We start from the raw sequence: 15130 nt of genomic DNA, 5'->3' as shown, positions 1-15130 counted from the left end.
GAAAGCAACTAGGTCAGCTTGTAACTCAGTCACATAAGGTACATTTCCTTGAAATAACCACTGCGTGTCAGGTAGCACTGTTTTACGGTTTTCTTTTGTTTTTTAAGTATGGGTTTGTTTGTTTGTTTGTCTTTAAGTTTATTTATTTTGAGAGAGAGCAGAGGAGGGGCAGAAAGATAAGGAAAGAGAGAAAATCCCAAGCAGGCTCTGCACTGCAGTGTGGAGCCCAGCGCAGGGCTCAAAGCCACAAACCATGAGAGCTGAAATCAAGAGTCAGATGCTTAACTGACTAAGCCACCCAGGTGCCCCTGTTTTATAGTTTTCTAAATCTCTTTAATGTTCAGCTTAACAGAAGGCAGCTGGATTCATATCTGCTTCTGTATCCAATCTGTGATTATATCAGAAGTTGTGTAGCCTCTGGAAAGTTTCATGGACACTCAAAAGATAATAAGAGTGAAAGGACAAAATTCTTACCCTTAGTGGTGGTATTAAACAAACAAACAAACAAACAAACAAAAGAAAACTGTGGACTCCCTGAAGTATCTTGGAAACCCCAGAATGCACTGAGAACTGCTGCTTTAATTTAATCCACAGACCCTTTTTATTTTTTTTTATTTTTTTTTTAATTTTTTTTTTCAACGTTTTTATTTATTTTTGGGACAGAGAGAGACAGAGCATGAACAGGGGAGGGGCAGAGAGAGAGGGAGACACAGAATCGGAAACAGGCTCCAGGCTCCGAGCCATCAGCCCAGAGCCTGACGCGGGGCTCGAACTCACGGACCGCGAGATCCTGACCTGGTTGAAGTCGGACGCTTAACCGACTGCGCCACCCAGGCGCCCCAGACCCTTTTTAGATATAGACACTAATCATGTAATACCTCAGTAATGTCCTTTATATGCGTCCCACTGTCACTCCCAACCCCCATCCCTGACCAAGACTCAGTTCATGATCATGCATTCATTTCAGTGTCATGTTTCTTTAGTCTCCTTTAGTCTGGAATAGTTCCTCAACCTTTCCTTATCTTTCTAGACCTTGACATTTTTGAAGAACACATAGTAATTATTTTGTAGACTGTCACTCAGTTGCTTTGTCTCTTCTTTCCTTGGGATTGGATTTAGGTTGAGCATTTTTAGCAGGAATACCATGTGGATGACATTGGGTAGCCCTTAGTATATCCTGTCAGGCGCATTGTGTCAGCTTGTCTGGTACCTTTGATCACTTGTTTAAGGAGAGTGCCCTCCAGATTTTTCCCCCTCTATAATTAATATGTAATTTGTGAGGAGACATCTTGAGATTATGAAAATACCCTATTACTCATCAAACTTTCACCTTTAGCATCTATTGATGAAACTACTAAAGCTTTATCCAAAATGATTATACCATTTTATATTCCTGCCAGAAATGTATGAAAGTTCTGGTTGCTCCCCTATCTTCTTTCCCCATTGAATTGCTTTGGCGTGTTTGTCAAAAATCAATTGATCATATAAGTATATGTCTCTTTTTGAATACTCTAGCCTTCTCCATTATCTTTTGGTCTGCTCATATACCATTATGACACTTCTTGAGGTCAGGTAATACAAGACCTCTTTACTCTTCTTTTTAAAAATTATTTTGTGGGGCACCTGGGTGGCTCAGTTGGTTAAGCATCCAACTTCGGCTCAGGTCATGATCTCATGGTTCATTAGTTTGAGTCCCACATCAGGCTCTGTGCTGACAGTTCAGAGCCTGGAGCCTCCTTCAGATTCTGCGTCTCCCTCTCTCTCTTCCCGTCTCCTGCTCATACTGTCTCTCTCTCAAAAGTAAATTAACATTAAAAAACAATAATAATTAAAAATAATAATAAATAAATAAACAACAATTGTTTTGAGGAGTTCCTGGGTGGCTCAGTCAGTTAAGCGTCTGACTCTTGTTTCTGCTCAGGTCATGATCTCACTGGTTCATGAGATCAAGCCTGGTGTTGGGTTCTACACTGACAGTGTGGAACCTGCTTGGGATTCTCTCTTCCCCTCTCACTCTGCCCCTCCCCCTCCAAAAGAAATAAATAAACTTTAAAAAAAGAAATTATTTTGATTCTTCTAGGTCTTTTACATTCCATATAAATTTTAGAATAATATTGTCAATTTCTAAAACTGTTGGGATTATGATTGAGAATGCAATGTCTGTAAATCAGTTTGCTGAGAATTGATGTCTTAATAATATTAGATCTTCTAATCCATGAGCATAGTTAAATTAAATCTCCCAGGGGCGCCTGGGTGGCGCAGTCGGTTAAGCGTCCGACTTCTGCCAGGTCACGATCTCGCGGTCCGTGAGTTCGAGCCCCGCGTCAGGCTCTGGGCTGATGGCTCAGAGCCTGGAGCCTGTTTCCGATTCTGTGTCTCCCTCTCTCTCTGCCCCTCCCCCGTTCATGCTCTGTCTCTCTCTGTCCCAAAAATAAATAAACGTTGAAAAAAAAAATTAAAAAAAAAAAATTAAATCTCCCATTTATTTCAGTCTTCATTATTTGTCAGCACTCTTGGAGTTTTTAGGTTAGAGGTCTTGAATATTCTTATTAGATTGATCCCACTGTATTTTGTTTTTTCATGCTATTGTAAATGGAGCTTAAAATTGTTTTTATCTTTTTGCTTACTGCTAATATAGTTATTTTTTTACTATTGCCTTTATATCATGACACTTCTAAATTCATTTATTATTTCTCTTTGTTGATTTCTTAAGATGTTTCAACAGTTTTGTCATCTATGAATAGAGACAATTTTCTTTCTTCCTTTTTGCTCTTTTTTTTCTGTTTCTAACCTTTTTTTTTAATGCCTTATTGCACTGATTTGGACTTCTCATATGGTGTTAAATAGAGCAAGTGAGACTAGACATCCTTATCTTGTTTCAAATTCTCGCAGGACAACGTTCATTATTTCACTGTTAAGTGAAAGATTAGGGGCTTCTGGGTGGCTCAGTCGGTTGAGTGTCCAACTCTTGATTTCAGCTCAGGTGGTGATCTCACAGTCATGGGATTGAGTCCTGCCTTGGGCTCCGTGCTGGGTGTGGAGCTTGCTTGAGATTCTCTCCCTCTCTCTCTCTGTCTCTCTCATGCATGCACCTAAGCGCTCACTCTTTCTAAAAAAATTTAAAAAGTGAAGAATTAGATTTAGGATTTCATGCATTCTTACCAGATTGAAGACATTCCTTTCTATTCCTAGTTTTCTATGAGTTTCCTCATAAATGTCTGTTGAATTTCATCAGATGCTTTTTCTATATAGATAAGATCATATTTTTTCCCTTTAATTCTGTTAATGTGGTGAATTACCTTGATCAGTTTTCAAATGTAAAATTAACTTTGCATTCCTGAAATAAACCCCCATTAGTTAAGGAATATCCTTTTTATATATTGCTGCATTTTATTTGATAATATTTTGTTAAAGATTAGTTTTGTGTCTGTTCATGAGTTATACTGGTTGGTGTTGCCTGTAAATTATTTTTCCTCTTTCTCCTTTGTAGTATTATTGTTAATTGGTTTTAGTGTTCTCTTATCCTCATAAAATAAGTTAGGAATATTATTTCTTGTGTTTGATAAAATCTACCTGTATACATATCTAGGACTGGCATTTTATTTGTGGGAAGATTCTATTTAAAAAAAAACCTCAATGTCTATTTATTTATTTTGAGAGAGAGAGAGAGCAGGGTAGGGGCAGAGGGAGAGGGAGAACAGGGAATCCCAAGCATGCTCCACACTGCCAACACAGAGCCTGATGTGGGGCTCAAACCCACAAACTGTGAGGTCATGACCCGAGCTGAAACCAAGAGTGGCTTAACGGACTGAGCCACCCAGGTGTTGCTATGGGAAGTTTTTAAATTATGAAATCAGTTTTTCAGTAGATATAGTGACTTCAGATTTTCTCTTTTATCTCATGTCAATTTTGGTAAGTTTACAGTTTTTCAAGGAATATGTCCCATTTTTATCAACATTGTCAGATTTTACCTAGGTTTTTTCATAATGGTCCCTTATTTTCTTTTTAACTTCTAGTGAGCCTGTAAGTTAATGTTCCTGCTTTCATTTCTCATATTTGGCAATTTGTGTTTTCTCTTCGTTTTTAAAAAATTAGTCTTGCTAGTGGTTTATAATTCTAATCTTTAAGGAAACCAACTTTGTTAATTATCTCAGTTTTTTTGTCTGTTTTCTATTCTCTTGGTTCCTATTTTTTATTTCCATTTTTCTTCATATTAAGAGTATAATTTACTCATTTGAATAGCAGTTAGGCTAATTAAGCTGAAGCAAGAAGTTCTGTTATCTCCCCTATTAAAATTTCAAATTTCACATTCTAGAATATATGGCATAGATTTATTATGCATTACCCTATCTTTGTTTTTGAGATTAATTAGGGAGAAAATTCTTTCAAAAAATAATATTTCCACCTTATCTGCTGGAGATTTTCTTTGGCAAAAATCTTTAAAAATAAGTTTTAAAATAGTATTTAGTATGAATACTAAAGTGCAGATTCAAATCAACTTAATATCTAGATTCATTAAACTAATGTCAAATTATTCTTCCTGCCTAATATCTTTATTCATTTAATCTAAATAACAGTGCTAGAATGCTCTTTTTATAATACTGCTTTTTTAATGTTCTATCCTGCTCTAGAAACCCATGATAGTCCTTTACTGCCTGTGAGGTTATATCCAGTCTCCTCTGTCAGTCATTCACCAGGCTTCTATTTCTGCATTACTCTTCAACTCTTATTTCTGCAGTAGGAATTCTCCATCTCAGCCATAACCATACACATTGTATTCAGTCTATTTTTGCTTTTGTTTCTCTTATCTTGTGGAAAACTAATCTAGAAGAGTGGAAAGAACACAGTTTTTGGTTCTAGTTACACTGAAGCTTAGATTCTCTATCTTCCTAGTTCTGTTACACTGAACAGATTACTTAGAATCTATGAAATGGTAATATTTCCTTATAGAGTTATGTGGATTGAATGAAATATACTTAGACATGTCGTAATTAGTATACATAGAATTTAGGACATATTTAACAAATATTGTAACATAGATAGAATTTAGGACATATTTAACAAATATTAAATCTCTCCTTTTCCCCTTTCAACTAATCAAATCCTGCCCAATTGAAGTTCTTTTTTTTCCATGAACTCTGTTTTGTTTATGCTGCAATATATTTTTTTTGCCTTTTTTCAGTCCTGTGATACAAATGATCTCGACTAAATAATTTTTGTTGATAATATAGTGTTATTCATACTGTTTCCCTCATTGTGTTATTTGTCCGAGCGGAAGTGTCTGTTTTATATAATGTAAAGTATGGATGAAGAAGTCAGAGATTTGGATTTTTATTCTGGTGCTGTCACCAGTTTACTAGTCTTCAGGATAACTTTTCTCTTCGGGTTATGTTTCCTCATCTTTAAAAGGAGATTATTAAACTAGACATCTTTTTAAGGTTCCTTCCAGTTATGAAATTCAGCAATTCTAGGTATTCTTGGGGTGTCTGTTTTGTGCTAGATTCAGATGAGAAATTGTAATGAGAAATATTTTAAAAGACCAATTGTGTCTTTAGATTAACATGTCCTAGAGAATAGAGTTCTGTGCACAAATGACTACAGTGCAGTGAGTATATCACAGAAGCCGTATGAGTGTTATAAGCAGAGTGCCATGTGCAGAATAGTTCATCTCATCTTTCCTGGTAGATTTTAAGCATTTCTGTGGTAAGATCTAACTGTGTGTTGGACTTATATTGCAAACCTTTCAATAAAAGTCAACAAAAAAGAACATTTAATTTTACTTTTTATTATTTGGTCTTTGAATATTTTTCCTTTTTCTTGTTTTGCTCTCACAGAATGGTCCTAGCGCCAGATCATGTCATAAGATGTGCATTGACATTCAGCGAAGGCAAATCTACACATTGGGGCGTTATTTGGATTCCTCTGTGAGGAACAGCAAATCTCTGAAAAGTGACTTCTATCGTTATGACATTGACACAAACACATGGATGTTACTCAGTGAGGACACTGCTGCTGACGGAGGGCCAAAATTGGTGTTTGATCATCAGGTTTGGTGCACAGATAAATATATGGTGGAACTAATTAGTGCTCAGTAACTCTTGCTCTTAGAGTTTATTTCGCATGTTATGCTGTGTTGTCTATTAGTGATTTCCTATAAATACCTATAATAGATAATAAAAGTAACTATTGTTTCAGTAGGTATAAAGTTAGTTAAAATTTTTTTTCTCGGGGCGCCTGGGTGGCTCAGTCGGTTGAGCATCCGACTTCGGCTCAGGTCACGATCTCGCGGTCCGTGAGTTCGAGCCCCGTGTCAGGCTCTGTGCTGATGGCTCAGAGCCTGGAACCTGCTTCTGATTCTGTGTCTCCCTCTCTCTCTGCCCCTCCCCCATTCATGCTCTGTCTCTCTCTGTCTCAAAAATAAATAAACGTTAAAAAAAAAATAAATTTTAAAAAATAAAAATAAAAAATAAATAAAATTTTTTTCTCTTGTTTGATGCAAGATAAAATACTAATATCAGAACAAGTGTTAATTTATAAAAACTTTATAGAGTAGATGGAGCAGTACATATTAGGAAAACAAATTTTGATTTTATAATAAACAGTCATAACTCATAACAGTAACAACTTACACTTTTAAAACTTTATTCTGCATTCCTGGAAGAAATTTAAAATTATTTTATAATGAGTTTGAGAATTTGAAATCCAGAGCTTTTCTTCCAATTGGAGTGAAATATATTTACTTTTGTATATAATCATAAAGCAGATAGGAATTTGACATATACTAGATGAAGTTTAAACTGAGCACCAATAAGGGGTGCCTGAGTGGCTCAGTCGGTTAAGCATCGACTTCGGCTCAGGTCATGATCTCATGGTCTGTGAGTTCGAGCCCCACATCGGGCTCTGTGCTGACAGCTCAGAGCCTGGAGCCTGCTTCAGATTCTGTGTCTCCCTTTCTCTCTGTCCCTCCCCTGCTCACACTGTCTCTGTCTCAAAAAAAATAAACATTTAAAAAGGTGCCTGGGTGGCTCAGTCAGTTAAGCGTCCGACTTGGCTCAGGTCATGATCTCACAGTTGGTGAGTTTGACCCCTGTATTGGGCTCTGTGCTGTGAGCTCAGAGCCTGGAGCCTGCCCTGGATTCTATGTCTCCCTCTCTCTCTCTCCCTCTCCCGCTCATGCTCTGCCTCCTCTGCCTCTCAAAAATAAATAAATTGTTAAAAAACAACAACAACAACAAAATTTGAACTGAGCAACAGTAGAAATCACATAATGGTGTTATAAACTAGAAGACTACACACAGTGATCTGTAAACCTTTTTAATATTAAAAATTTAATATGCTCATCATTATCCCCATCAATGTCATTGTCACTGTTATCTGTTTTTAGATATTTAGTGTATATCGGTTTAGGTCAGTACCCAAAACAATAACCAGTAACAATTCTGTAGGCAGTTTTACTTGGCTCACCCCATATCCAAAGGGTTTTTTGTAGTATGAGGGAGAAAAGACTTTTTAATTTTTTTTTTTTTCAACGTTTATTTATTTTTGGGACAGAGAGAGACAGAGCATGAACGGGGGAGGGGCAGAGAGAGAGGGAGACACAGAATCGGAAACAGGCTCCAGGCTCTGAGCCATCAGCCCAGAGCCCGACACGGGGCTCGAACTCACGGACCGCAAGATCGTGACCTGGCTGAAGTCGGACGCTTAACCGACTGCGCCACCCAGGCGCCCCGAGAAAAGACTTTTTAAAACTCTGTAGCACTGCGTTGATGAACATAGTATTATCTAGTACTTGAGAAATCGTAGGTGGTGCTAAGATTATCACAGAATTTAGCTTAGGCCTAATATCTTATCTAGGAATTAAAACCCCAGTCTTTATTTTCTTTGGAGGTTTTTGTTAATTCTTTGCCTTTAAACTATTCTACTGACATACTTATAATAACAAGTAGTTTTTATAGGAGAATGGTAGGGAAAAGAGGAGTGGGTTTTATGCCTATCAAGTGAGTAGTGGGTAGAAAATCAAAAATGTTAGTCTTCAGAGTATTCCCCAGATTGAATTTAGAACTTCTGCTGGCTCTACATAACTGAACTCTGCAAAGCTCTGCACTTCCCTGCTGACACCTTCAGTGTTGCTCATGTGGAAAATAAATACTCCAAAAAATGTTAGGCTGGTTCCAATCTTTTAAAAACAGAGCATCAGCAGATAACACTGTTAGGGAAACCATTTATTTTCTTCCAACTGGTTACAAATTTCTTTTACAAAAGATGCTTATGTCTTTCTTTTTATAGATTGAAAAAAGAATAGCTCAGGGGTAGTCTGAGTGGAGCACATTTATTGTCCTTGTGTGTGACCTTGGTTTGTCTTGACTTTAATAAAATTGAATGTTCTTTGGAAGCTAGGTTCTGTTACATGATGCTTGATTTTCATCTGATTAGATGTAATAGAAGAACACTAGGGGTGAAGAAACCAGGATTTCACCAATTAACACAATCTTTATAAGTCTTCATTTTGTATTCGATTTCATGCAAATAAAACTATATGTTGGAACTTACTCCAAAAATTACCTAGGGTCATTTATGACACATTAAGACTTGACACTTCACATTCAAATTTGAGAAGAATGTGAGAAAGCTAGAGGCATGAAGACATGTTTAGAAGTCACTTTGCCATTTTGAATTTTAACATAAAAAAAAAAAAACCCTAAAATTTAAAGCTTTTGGATTTCTTAAGATCACAGTGGTAGCTTAGTTCTGAAATTTTCCAAGTTGTTTCTTTGTATGATTTTCAGTAACAATGAGAACCAAACAAAAAGATTAAGGAAAAACACCCCCACAGGTCACATTTCAGTAAAACCAGGACCCAGAGAAAACCCACGACTCCCAATTCCTTGTAAGTTTAGCCAGAAACAACTGAAATGCCCAGAACCAGTATTGAAGCCCACAACAGTGTAATAGGGGAGAGCTCAAGGCATGAAACAGAACCCCCCCCCTAAACCAGATAAGGTTTGTAGTTAGAGATAACGTGACTTCACAGTAGCACCAGGTTTTGAAGAAGTCATTTAATTCAGTAGCAGCAGAGGAGAGAATCCTGGAGCAAGAGCATCACCCTTCTGTTAGGAACCTTCTGTTAATCCCATCCAGGGCAGTTCAACTCATTTAAATATGAAAAATGAAAAAGCAATAAACCAAATCTTTAGAGAGGTACTGTGAAGAAAAAGAACCAGCAAAACTTTCCTTCATGTAACAGCAGGTGAAAAATTATATCCCAGTATTCTAAAATGAATTAAATGGCTTAAGGAAGCTTGCAACTGTCAAGAAGACTACAAAGCATAAGTTCAAGAATGCAGATGAGATGGCCAAATAATAGGTGCAAGTGAAAGTGGACCTGATAAAATTCAGGAAAGAGATTAAAGAAAATTATATTGGGGGCGCCTGGGTGGCTCAGTCGGTTAAACGGCCGACTTCGGCTTGGGTCATGATCTCGCAGTCCGTGAGTTCGAGCCCCACGTCGGGCTCTGTGCTGACAGCTCAGAGCCTGGAGCCTGTTTCAGATTCTGTGTCTCCCTCTCTCTGACCCTCCCCCGTTCATGGTCTGTCTCTCTCTGTCTCAAAAATAAGTAAACGTTAAAAAAAAAAAAAAGAAAGAAAAGAAAATTATATTGGCACTTCCAGAAAGTAACAATAATCTACAAGGTGTGTAAAGAATAGGTAAGTGTCATATAGCATAGAAATAAGAAGAGCTGATAAAGAAAACAGAAAAAAGACTTAAAAAGGATTAGCCAGAAAATTATAGATGGAGAATGCAGTCAAAAGAGAGCCAACATACATATAATTGGAGACATTAAAGAAGAAAACCAAGACCGTGGAATAGAATAAATATTTATTAATAATTAATTCAAGACTACTTACATATCGAAAAGGCATGCTATCTTCAGGGGAAATTGATCTAGACATTCAACTCTAAGGTATATTGAATTTCAAAGATAGAGCATTTTGATACAGCTAGGCAAACTTATCAAGTCACCTAGAAGAGAAATCAAATGAGACTGGTGTCAGATTTTTCTACAGCTATGTTCAATGCCAAGAGAGGCAATAGAGCAACATCTAGAAGGTATTCAAGAAAAGACAGTGTGAATCAAGGGTTTTATATGAAGCCAAATTGTCCTTCAAGTATAAACCTTTTGGGGGGAAATTACTAGAAAATAGAATACAATCTAGCCAAGAAGTGGCTGGAGAAACTTTAATCAAAGCATTGGAGATCTCAGCTCATTAACATTCTCCCCGGGCCACTAGATCATTGTCAGGCTGAATGTATACTTTTACTGCCCTTCTGCCCCACAATCTATGAAATGCAAAAGAATACACTGGTGGTAATGTTAATAAGAAAGAGTGTTCTTGGGGAACTTAAAAAAAATGGGGAGAATTCCTTGAGTCTCAAAGTGTATATAGCTAGGGCAAGTATTAGATGAACAATTGGTGACTGAACAGCAGGGCATTTTCCAGTTTGAGCAGCACTTACCTTTGATAACTGTCTACAGATCAGGTGTTGAGCATAGACACTGGAGCTGGAATGATGGAACAGTACTCCCAGGAGGCAATGGAGAGCTGCTCTGGCGCCCTTGACGGCATCATGTCTCATTTCTCCCCACCGGTCCCTTAGGGAAGGCTGCTGGATATGAAGAGGCGGATGAGTAGGGATTCACAGATACAAAAAGGCCTATAACAGCAGCTAAAAAATTTCCAAATAATTAATACCATGAGACAGGGGTACTGAATTCAGCAAAGTAAGAATTAACAAAAACAGCTAGAACTGTAAACTGAAGAAGCCTTTAAGATAAATTTAAGTGATGTTTTTAGAGTAACTCAGGAGGCTGTTTCATCCATGATAAAGAAGTATCTAGAAAAAATATAAGTTAAAGATTTGACAGCAAAGCCGCAATCTCAGTGAATTGATTAAAAAGCTCTCACCTTTAAGTGGTTACTAAATTAGCTGAAATTATGAGAGAAATGTTAAGGAAAAGAGAAAAGATCCTGAAGTTCTAATATCCACCTAATAGGAGTTCTAGAAAAAGAATGGAGGCAAACCAAAAACAGCAAACCTCAAGGTTAAAAAGGAAAAAAACTCAGAGCTGAAGAAAGACAGGTTTTAGAATTAAAACACCAGGGACAGATTAGGATGAATGAAGTAAAACTATCCCTACCTGGATACTTCCTTAATGAAATTTTAGAACCAGGAATTAAGAGAAAATCCTAAAGGCTGCAGAGAGGAAACTGGTTACCTTTGTAAGTAAGCAAGGATCAGATTAGTATGAGGCGTTTTTAGAGGTTGGTGGTTTGGGCAACACTGCTTTGAAAGCTTGAAAGTTTGTGAGGAGAGAATTATTTTGAACCCAGGGTAATCCTAGCCAATGTTGTATTCATTTGATAGAGTAAAATAAAGACTCTTTTGGATTTTAAAACATTGGGGTGTGGAATAAGTGACTAGCCACTATTTGATTTTAGAAATTAAATTTCTAACTTGATAGAGTAGATGAGTGAGTGGTGTTCCAATTTTTGACTTAGGTGATCTCTGGAAATCTTCAGAGAAAAGATGTTAATATTACCATACAAACTTTAGTAATCATTAGCTGTTCAGAAAATTTTTTCAGAGATTAAGAGTGAAAATGAAATTATAAACTGCTGAACAGCATAAAGTTTCCTAGGGTGATTAACACTTTTTGTTCGATAATTGACTCTCATTGAAACTGCTTATCTTATCCAGGGAAGAACCGAACTGAAGGAATAAAATTATTTCTGTTTTGTGTCCTGTTCGTTCTAAGATATGGGAAAGAATTGGTGAAGCTACTACAGTATCTTACTCTTTTTTTTTTTGAGTTGGTTTGGTCTGGTATTCTGGAGAGAGCTACCGAGATAAAGTTATGTTTATGCTTCACCACTAATAACAAATGAGAATAACCACATTAAAATTAAACTTCAATATCCCCAGAAGGAAATAGAAACCCCTTTTGTAGCTATATGAAGCAGAAACATAAGGACTGGATAACAGAGATTGGCCAAAAATAGTGTGAATTTGTAAATTTATGAAAATTTAAATAGGGTCATATAATGAGTCACTCAAGATTTTCAACCTGATTCTGAGGTGCTTGGAGAGATCTGAGCAGTAAGTACTTGAGACAGGGTAATGTCTCAAGAGTGGGAATACTTTCAACTATATTCACCAAGATTTCACCCTTGAGGAATAGTAGATTTTCACCTTAATTTATGGAAGGTTGTCAGAAACCTGGCAAGTGACTGGATCTTTTTTAGTGGTTAGGGGAAAATTAGGAGATGCTAGAATCTTTTCTTTTTAATATGAATTTAAAAAATAAAATTTATATTTAAAATAGGTTTTTCCTAAAAACAGTACAAAAATAGATGAATGTCACAATTTGATGGGAGGAGAAAATTGAGCATACAATGGCTGGTATTTGTGCTTTGGCCAAAAAAATAGATGTTTTGTATATGCAGTTTATTCTTTAAATATCAGTGCCACTTGTGTTCAACATCTGATTCCCAACTTGGACTTATATAGAATTTGTCCAGTTTGTCTGTCCACTTTGAAATAGAATTTGGTTCTTATTGTCTTGCGGCATATGGCTTTTTTCTCAGAGATCCTTTTATGAAAAGCCATGATCTCCTTGAGTGGAAAGAATGAAAGAATCAAGGTTGGCTTTTGAACATAAATTGCAAAACATACATCAAAGAAAATTAAATATGTAGTGTGTTAAAGGAGGTAAAGTCATCACCACAGAAGTCAGTCTGGATTGACTGCAAATGTCTTTGTTTGTTTTTGCTATTTTGTAACAACATAATCTGAAGAGTTTTGCAAAATAAATACAGAAAGATGAATTCAGCTGTGTCACTCTTATTGACATATCTGCTGTCTGATTAAATGGTAGCAAAATTAATAGGATGGATGCTTGCCTAGAATAGAAAGAAGGGAGTTTTTTTATAAGGAGGATAAACAGGAGGGTGTGATCACTTTACCGATAGAGTATGATCAGTATTCAATCTTAGGTATAACTTAGCACTTCATGTATTATTGATTGATTTGGTAAAAATTACACAGTTTAAAGAAAGCATAAAGCTCTTTAACCCTATATATTTTACTCTCACTGGGAAAAATGGAAACCTGACCAAGTATTAAGGAATCCATCCTGAATCTCTGCAGATGGTGAGCATTATTACAGTACGTGCACACGGTAACCAAGGGTGCTATTTAGTGTTATTAAGGCAAAGTTTAGTTTTTTGAGAATCTAAAACTGCACACGTTGGTTTCATTTTAGCACATATGACAGGAACAATCTATAACTCTTCAATCTTGTCTTGTTCTGATAGATGTGTATGGATTCAGAAAAACATATGATCTACACCTTTGGTGGTAGAATTTTGACATGTAATGGCAGCGTAGACGACAGCAGAGCCAGTGAACCACAGTTCAGTGGGTTGTTTGCTTTCAACTGTCAATGTCAAACTTGGAAACTTCTTCGAGAGGACTCCTGTAATGCTGGGCCTGAGGACATCCAGTCTCGGATAGGACACTGCATGCTATTCCACTCAGTAAGAATATTCTATATATCGTATTCTTATTTTGTCATGTATATCTCAATAGGAAAAGGAATAGTAAAATCTAAATCTTCAGAAAGAGGTCAAAACTTTTTATTAAAAATAAATGATTAGTGTTAGCAATGAGAAGCAAAAATAAAACTTCCTTAGCCAATGTACTGTTTGGTAATTATGAGACTCTTCCCACTAACCTAGTAATTCCTTAATAGTTATTACTCAACTATTAATCAAGGCACTTTTATGACTAACTTTACTGCTTATACAGATATTGTAGCTATTTCTCTTTCTTAATACCTTTCTACTTACTGATTTCTCTTAGTAACTGGAAGATCAATTGTTCTCTTTTCCTCTCTGCCACTCTCCATTAAGTGTGAGGAATTAAGAATTGACTATATAGAATTAGAATTTAAATTTATCAGCAAAACCAATATAGAAACATTTGTTTTACCTTTTCAGATGTTATAATGAAAACCTGGGCTTCTTTCTGTGAACATAACTTTAAAAACATACTGTGGGCTATTTTGAACATATATCAAAGTATAGAGAAGAGTGTAATAAATTCCTGTGTACTTATTTATCTGTCTCAACAATTAGCAATATTCCACTATTCATTTTTCATATATCTGCCCCTTAATATTTCACTTCTTTCTTTGATGTTTCTCTGATTTTTAAGTTTATTTTTTTAATTGATTTATGTTTTAATTTACATCCAAGTTGGTTAGCATATAGTGCAACAGCGTTTTCAGGAGTAGATTTTTTAAGTTTATTCTTAAATTTTGTGCTGGGGTATTTTAAGGCAAATCCCAGACAATGTATCATTACACCTGTAAATACGGTAGTGTATCTCTAACAGATAAGGACTTTTTATAAACATAATTATGATACCATTATAATACTGAACCAAAGCACCAGCAAGTTCATATTATCATTAATATATAGTTTGCATTTATTTTGTTTTCTGAAATACTGAAAAATACCTTTTTATAGTAGGTTTCGGCAAGTCAGGCTCTAAAAAAGATCTGTGTATTGTTTTTGGTTGTTATGTCTCTGAGATTTCTTTTAAGCCATAACAGTACTCCCTGCTCCTATTTTTTCCCCCTTGCATGCCATTTATTTACTTGTTAAACTGAATCATGTGTGCTCTCAAATTTCCTGTATTCTTGATTTGGCTAATTTTATCCTTGTAGTGTTGTGATTGTCTAGTCTCTATATTTCCTGTAAGCTGGTAGTTAGATCTAGAGGCTTCATTCATTTTAGATTCTCTTTTTTTGGAGGCAGGGAAGGCAAAAAGAGGGGTGCAAGAATACTTAAAAGATGGTCTGATTGCAAAATGTCAAGAGGCATTTAATGTGTAGTTGTCATACTTTTGGTGATGTTAAGAATATTCTGTGGGTTTAGGTGTTACAGCCTGATTGATCAGTAATAAAGTTTCTTGTCAATTTTTTACTGAATGGTTTTTGCAGTCATTGATAATCATTGTGTAGGATTTGTGAAACAGATTTTTCTAATTATGTTATTTATTCTGTAT

General features: G+C 36.1%; 1 protein-coding gene across 6 annotated transcripts in view; it reads left to right on the top strand.

The window, feature by feature from the left end:
• MKLN1 (muskelin 1) overlaps window positions 1-15130 on the top strand; it is a 378677-nt gene that overhangs the window by 301534 nt on the left and 62013 nt on the right. For all 6 annotated transcript variants that reach the window (XM_086689876.1, XM_086689867.1, XM_086689884.1 and 3 more), the window contains 2 exons: window positions 5835-6047; window positions 13375-13596. In XM_086689876.1, coding sequence (XP_086546002.1) covers window positions 5835-6047; window positions 13375-13596 — 435 coding nt within the window. The remainder of the gene's footprint in view (window positions 1-5834; window positions 6048-13374; window positions 13597-15130) is intronic.

This window comes from Puma concolor, chromosome A2 (assembly GCF_028749965.1).
Source record: "Puma concolor isolate L17-30 chromosome A2, mPumCon1.1.hap2, whole genome shotgun sequence".
In the NCBI taxonomy this organism is placed as follows: domain Eukaryota; kingdom Metazoa; phylum Chordata; class Mammalia; order Carnivora; family Felidae; genus Puma; species Puma concolor.
This window is presented reverse-complemented; position numbering and strand designations above follow the sequence as displayed.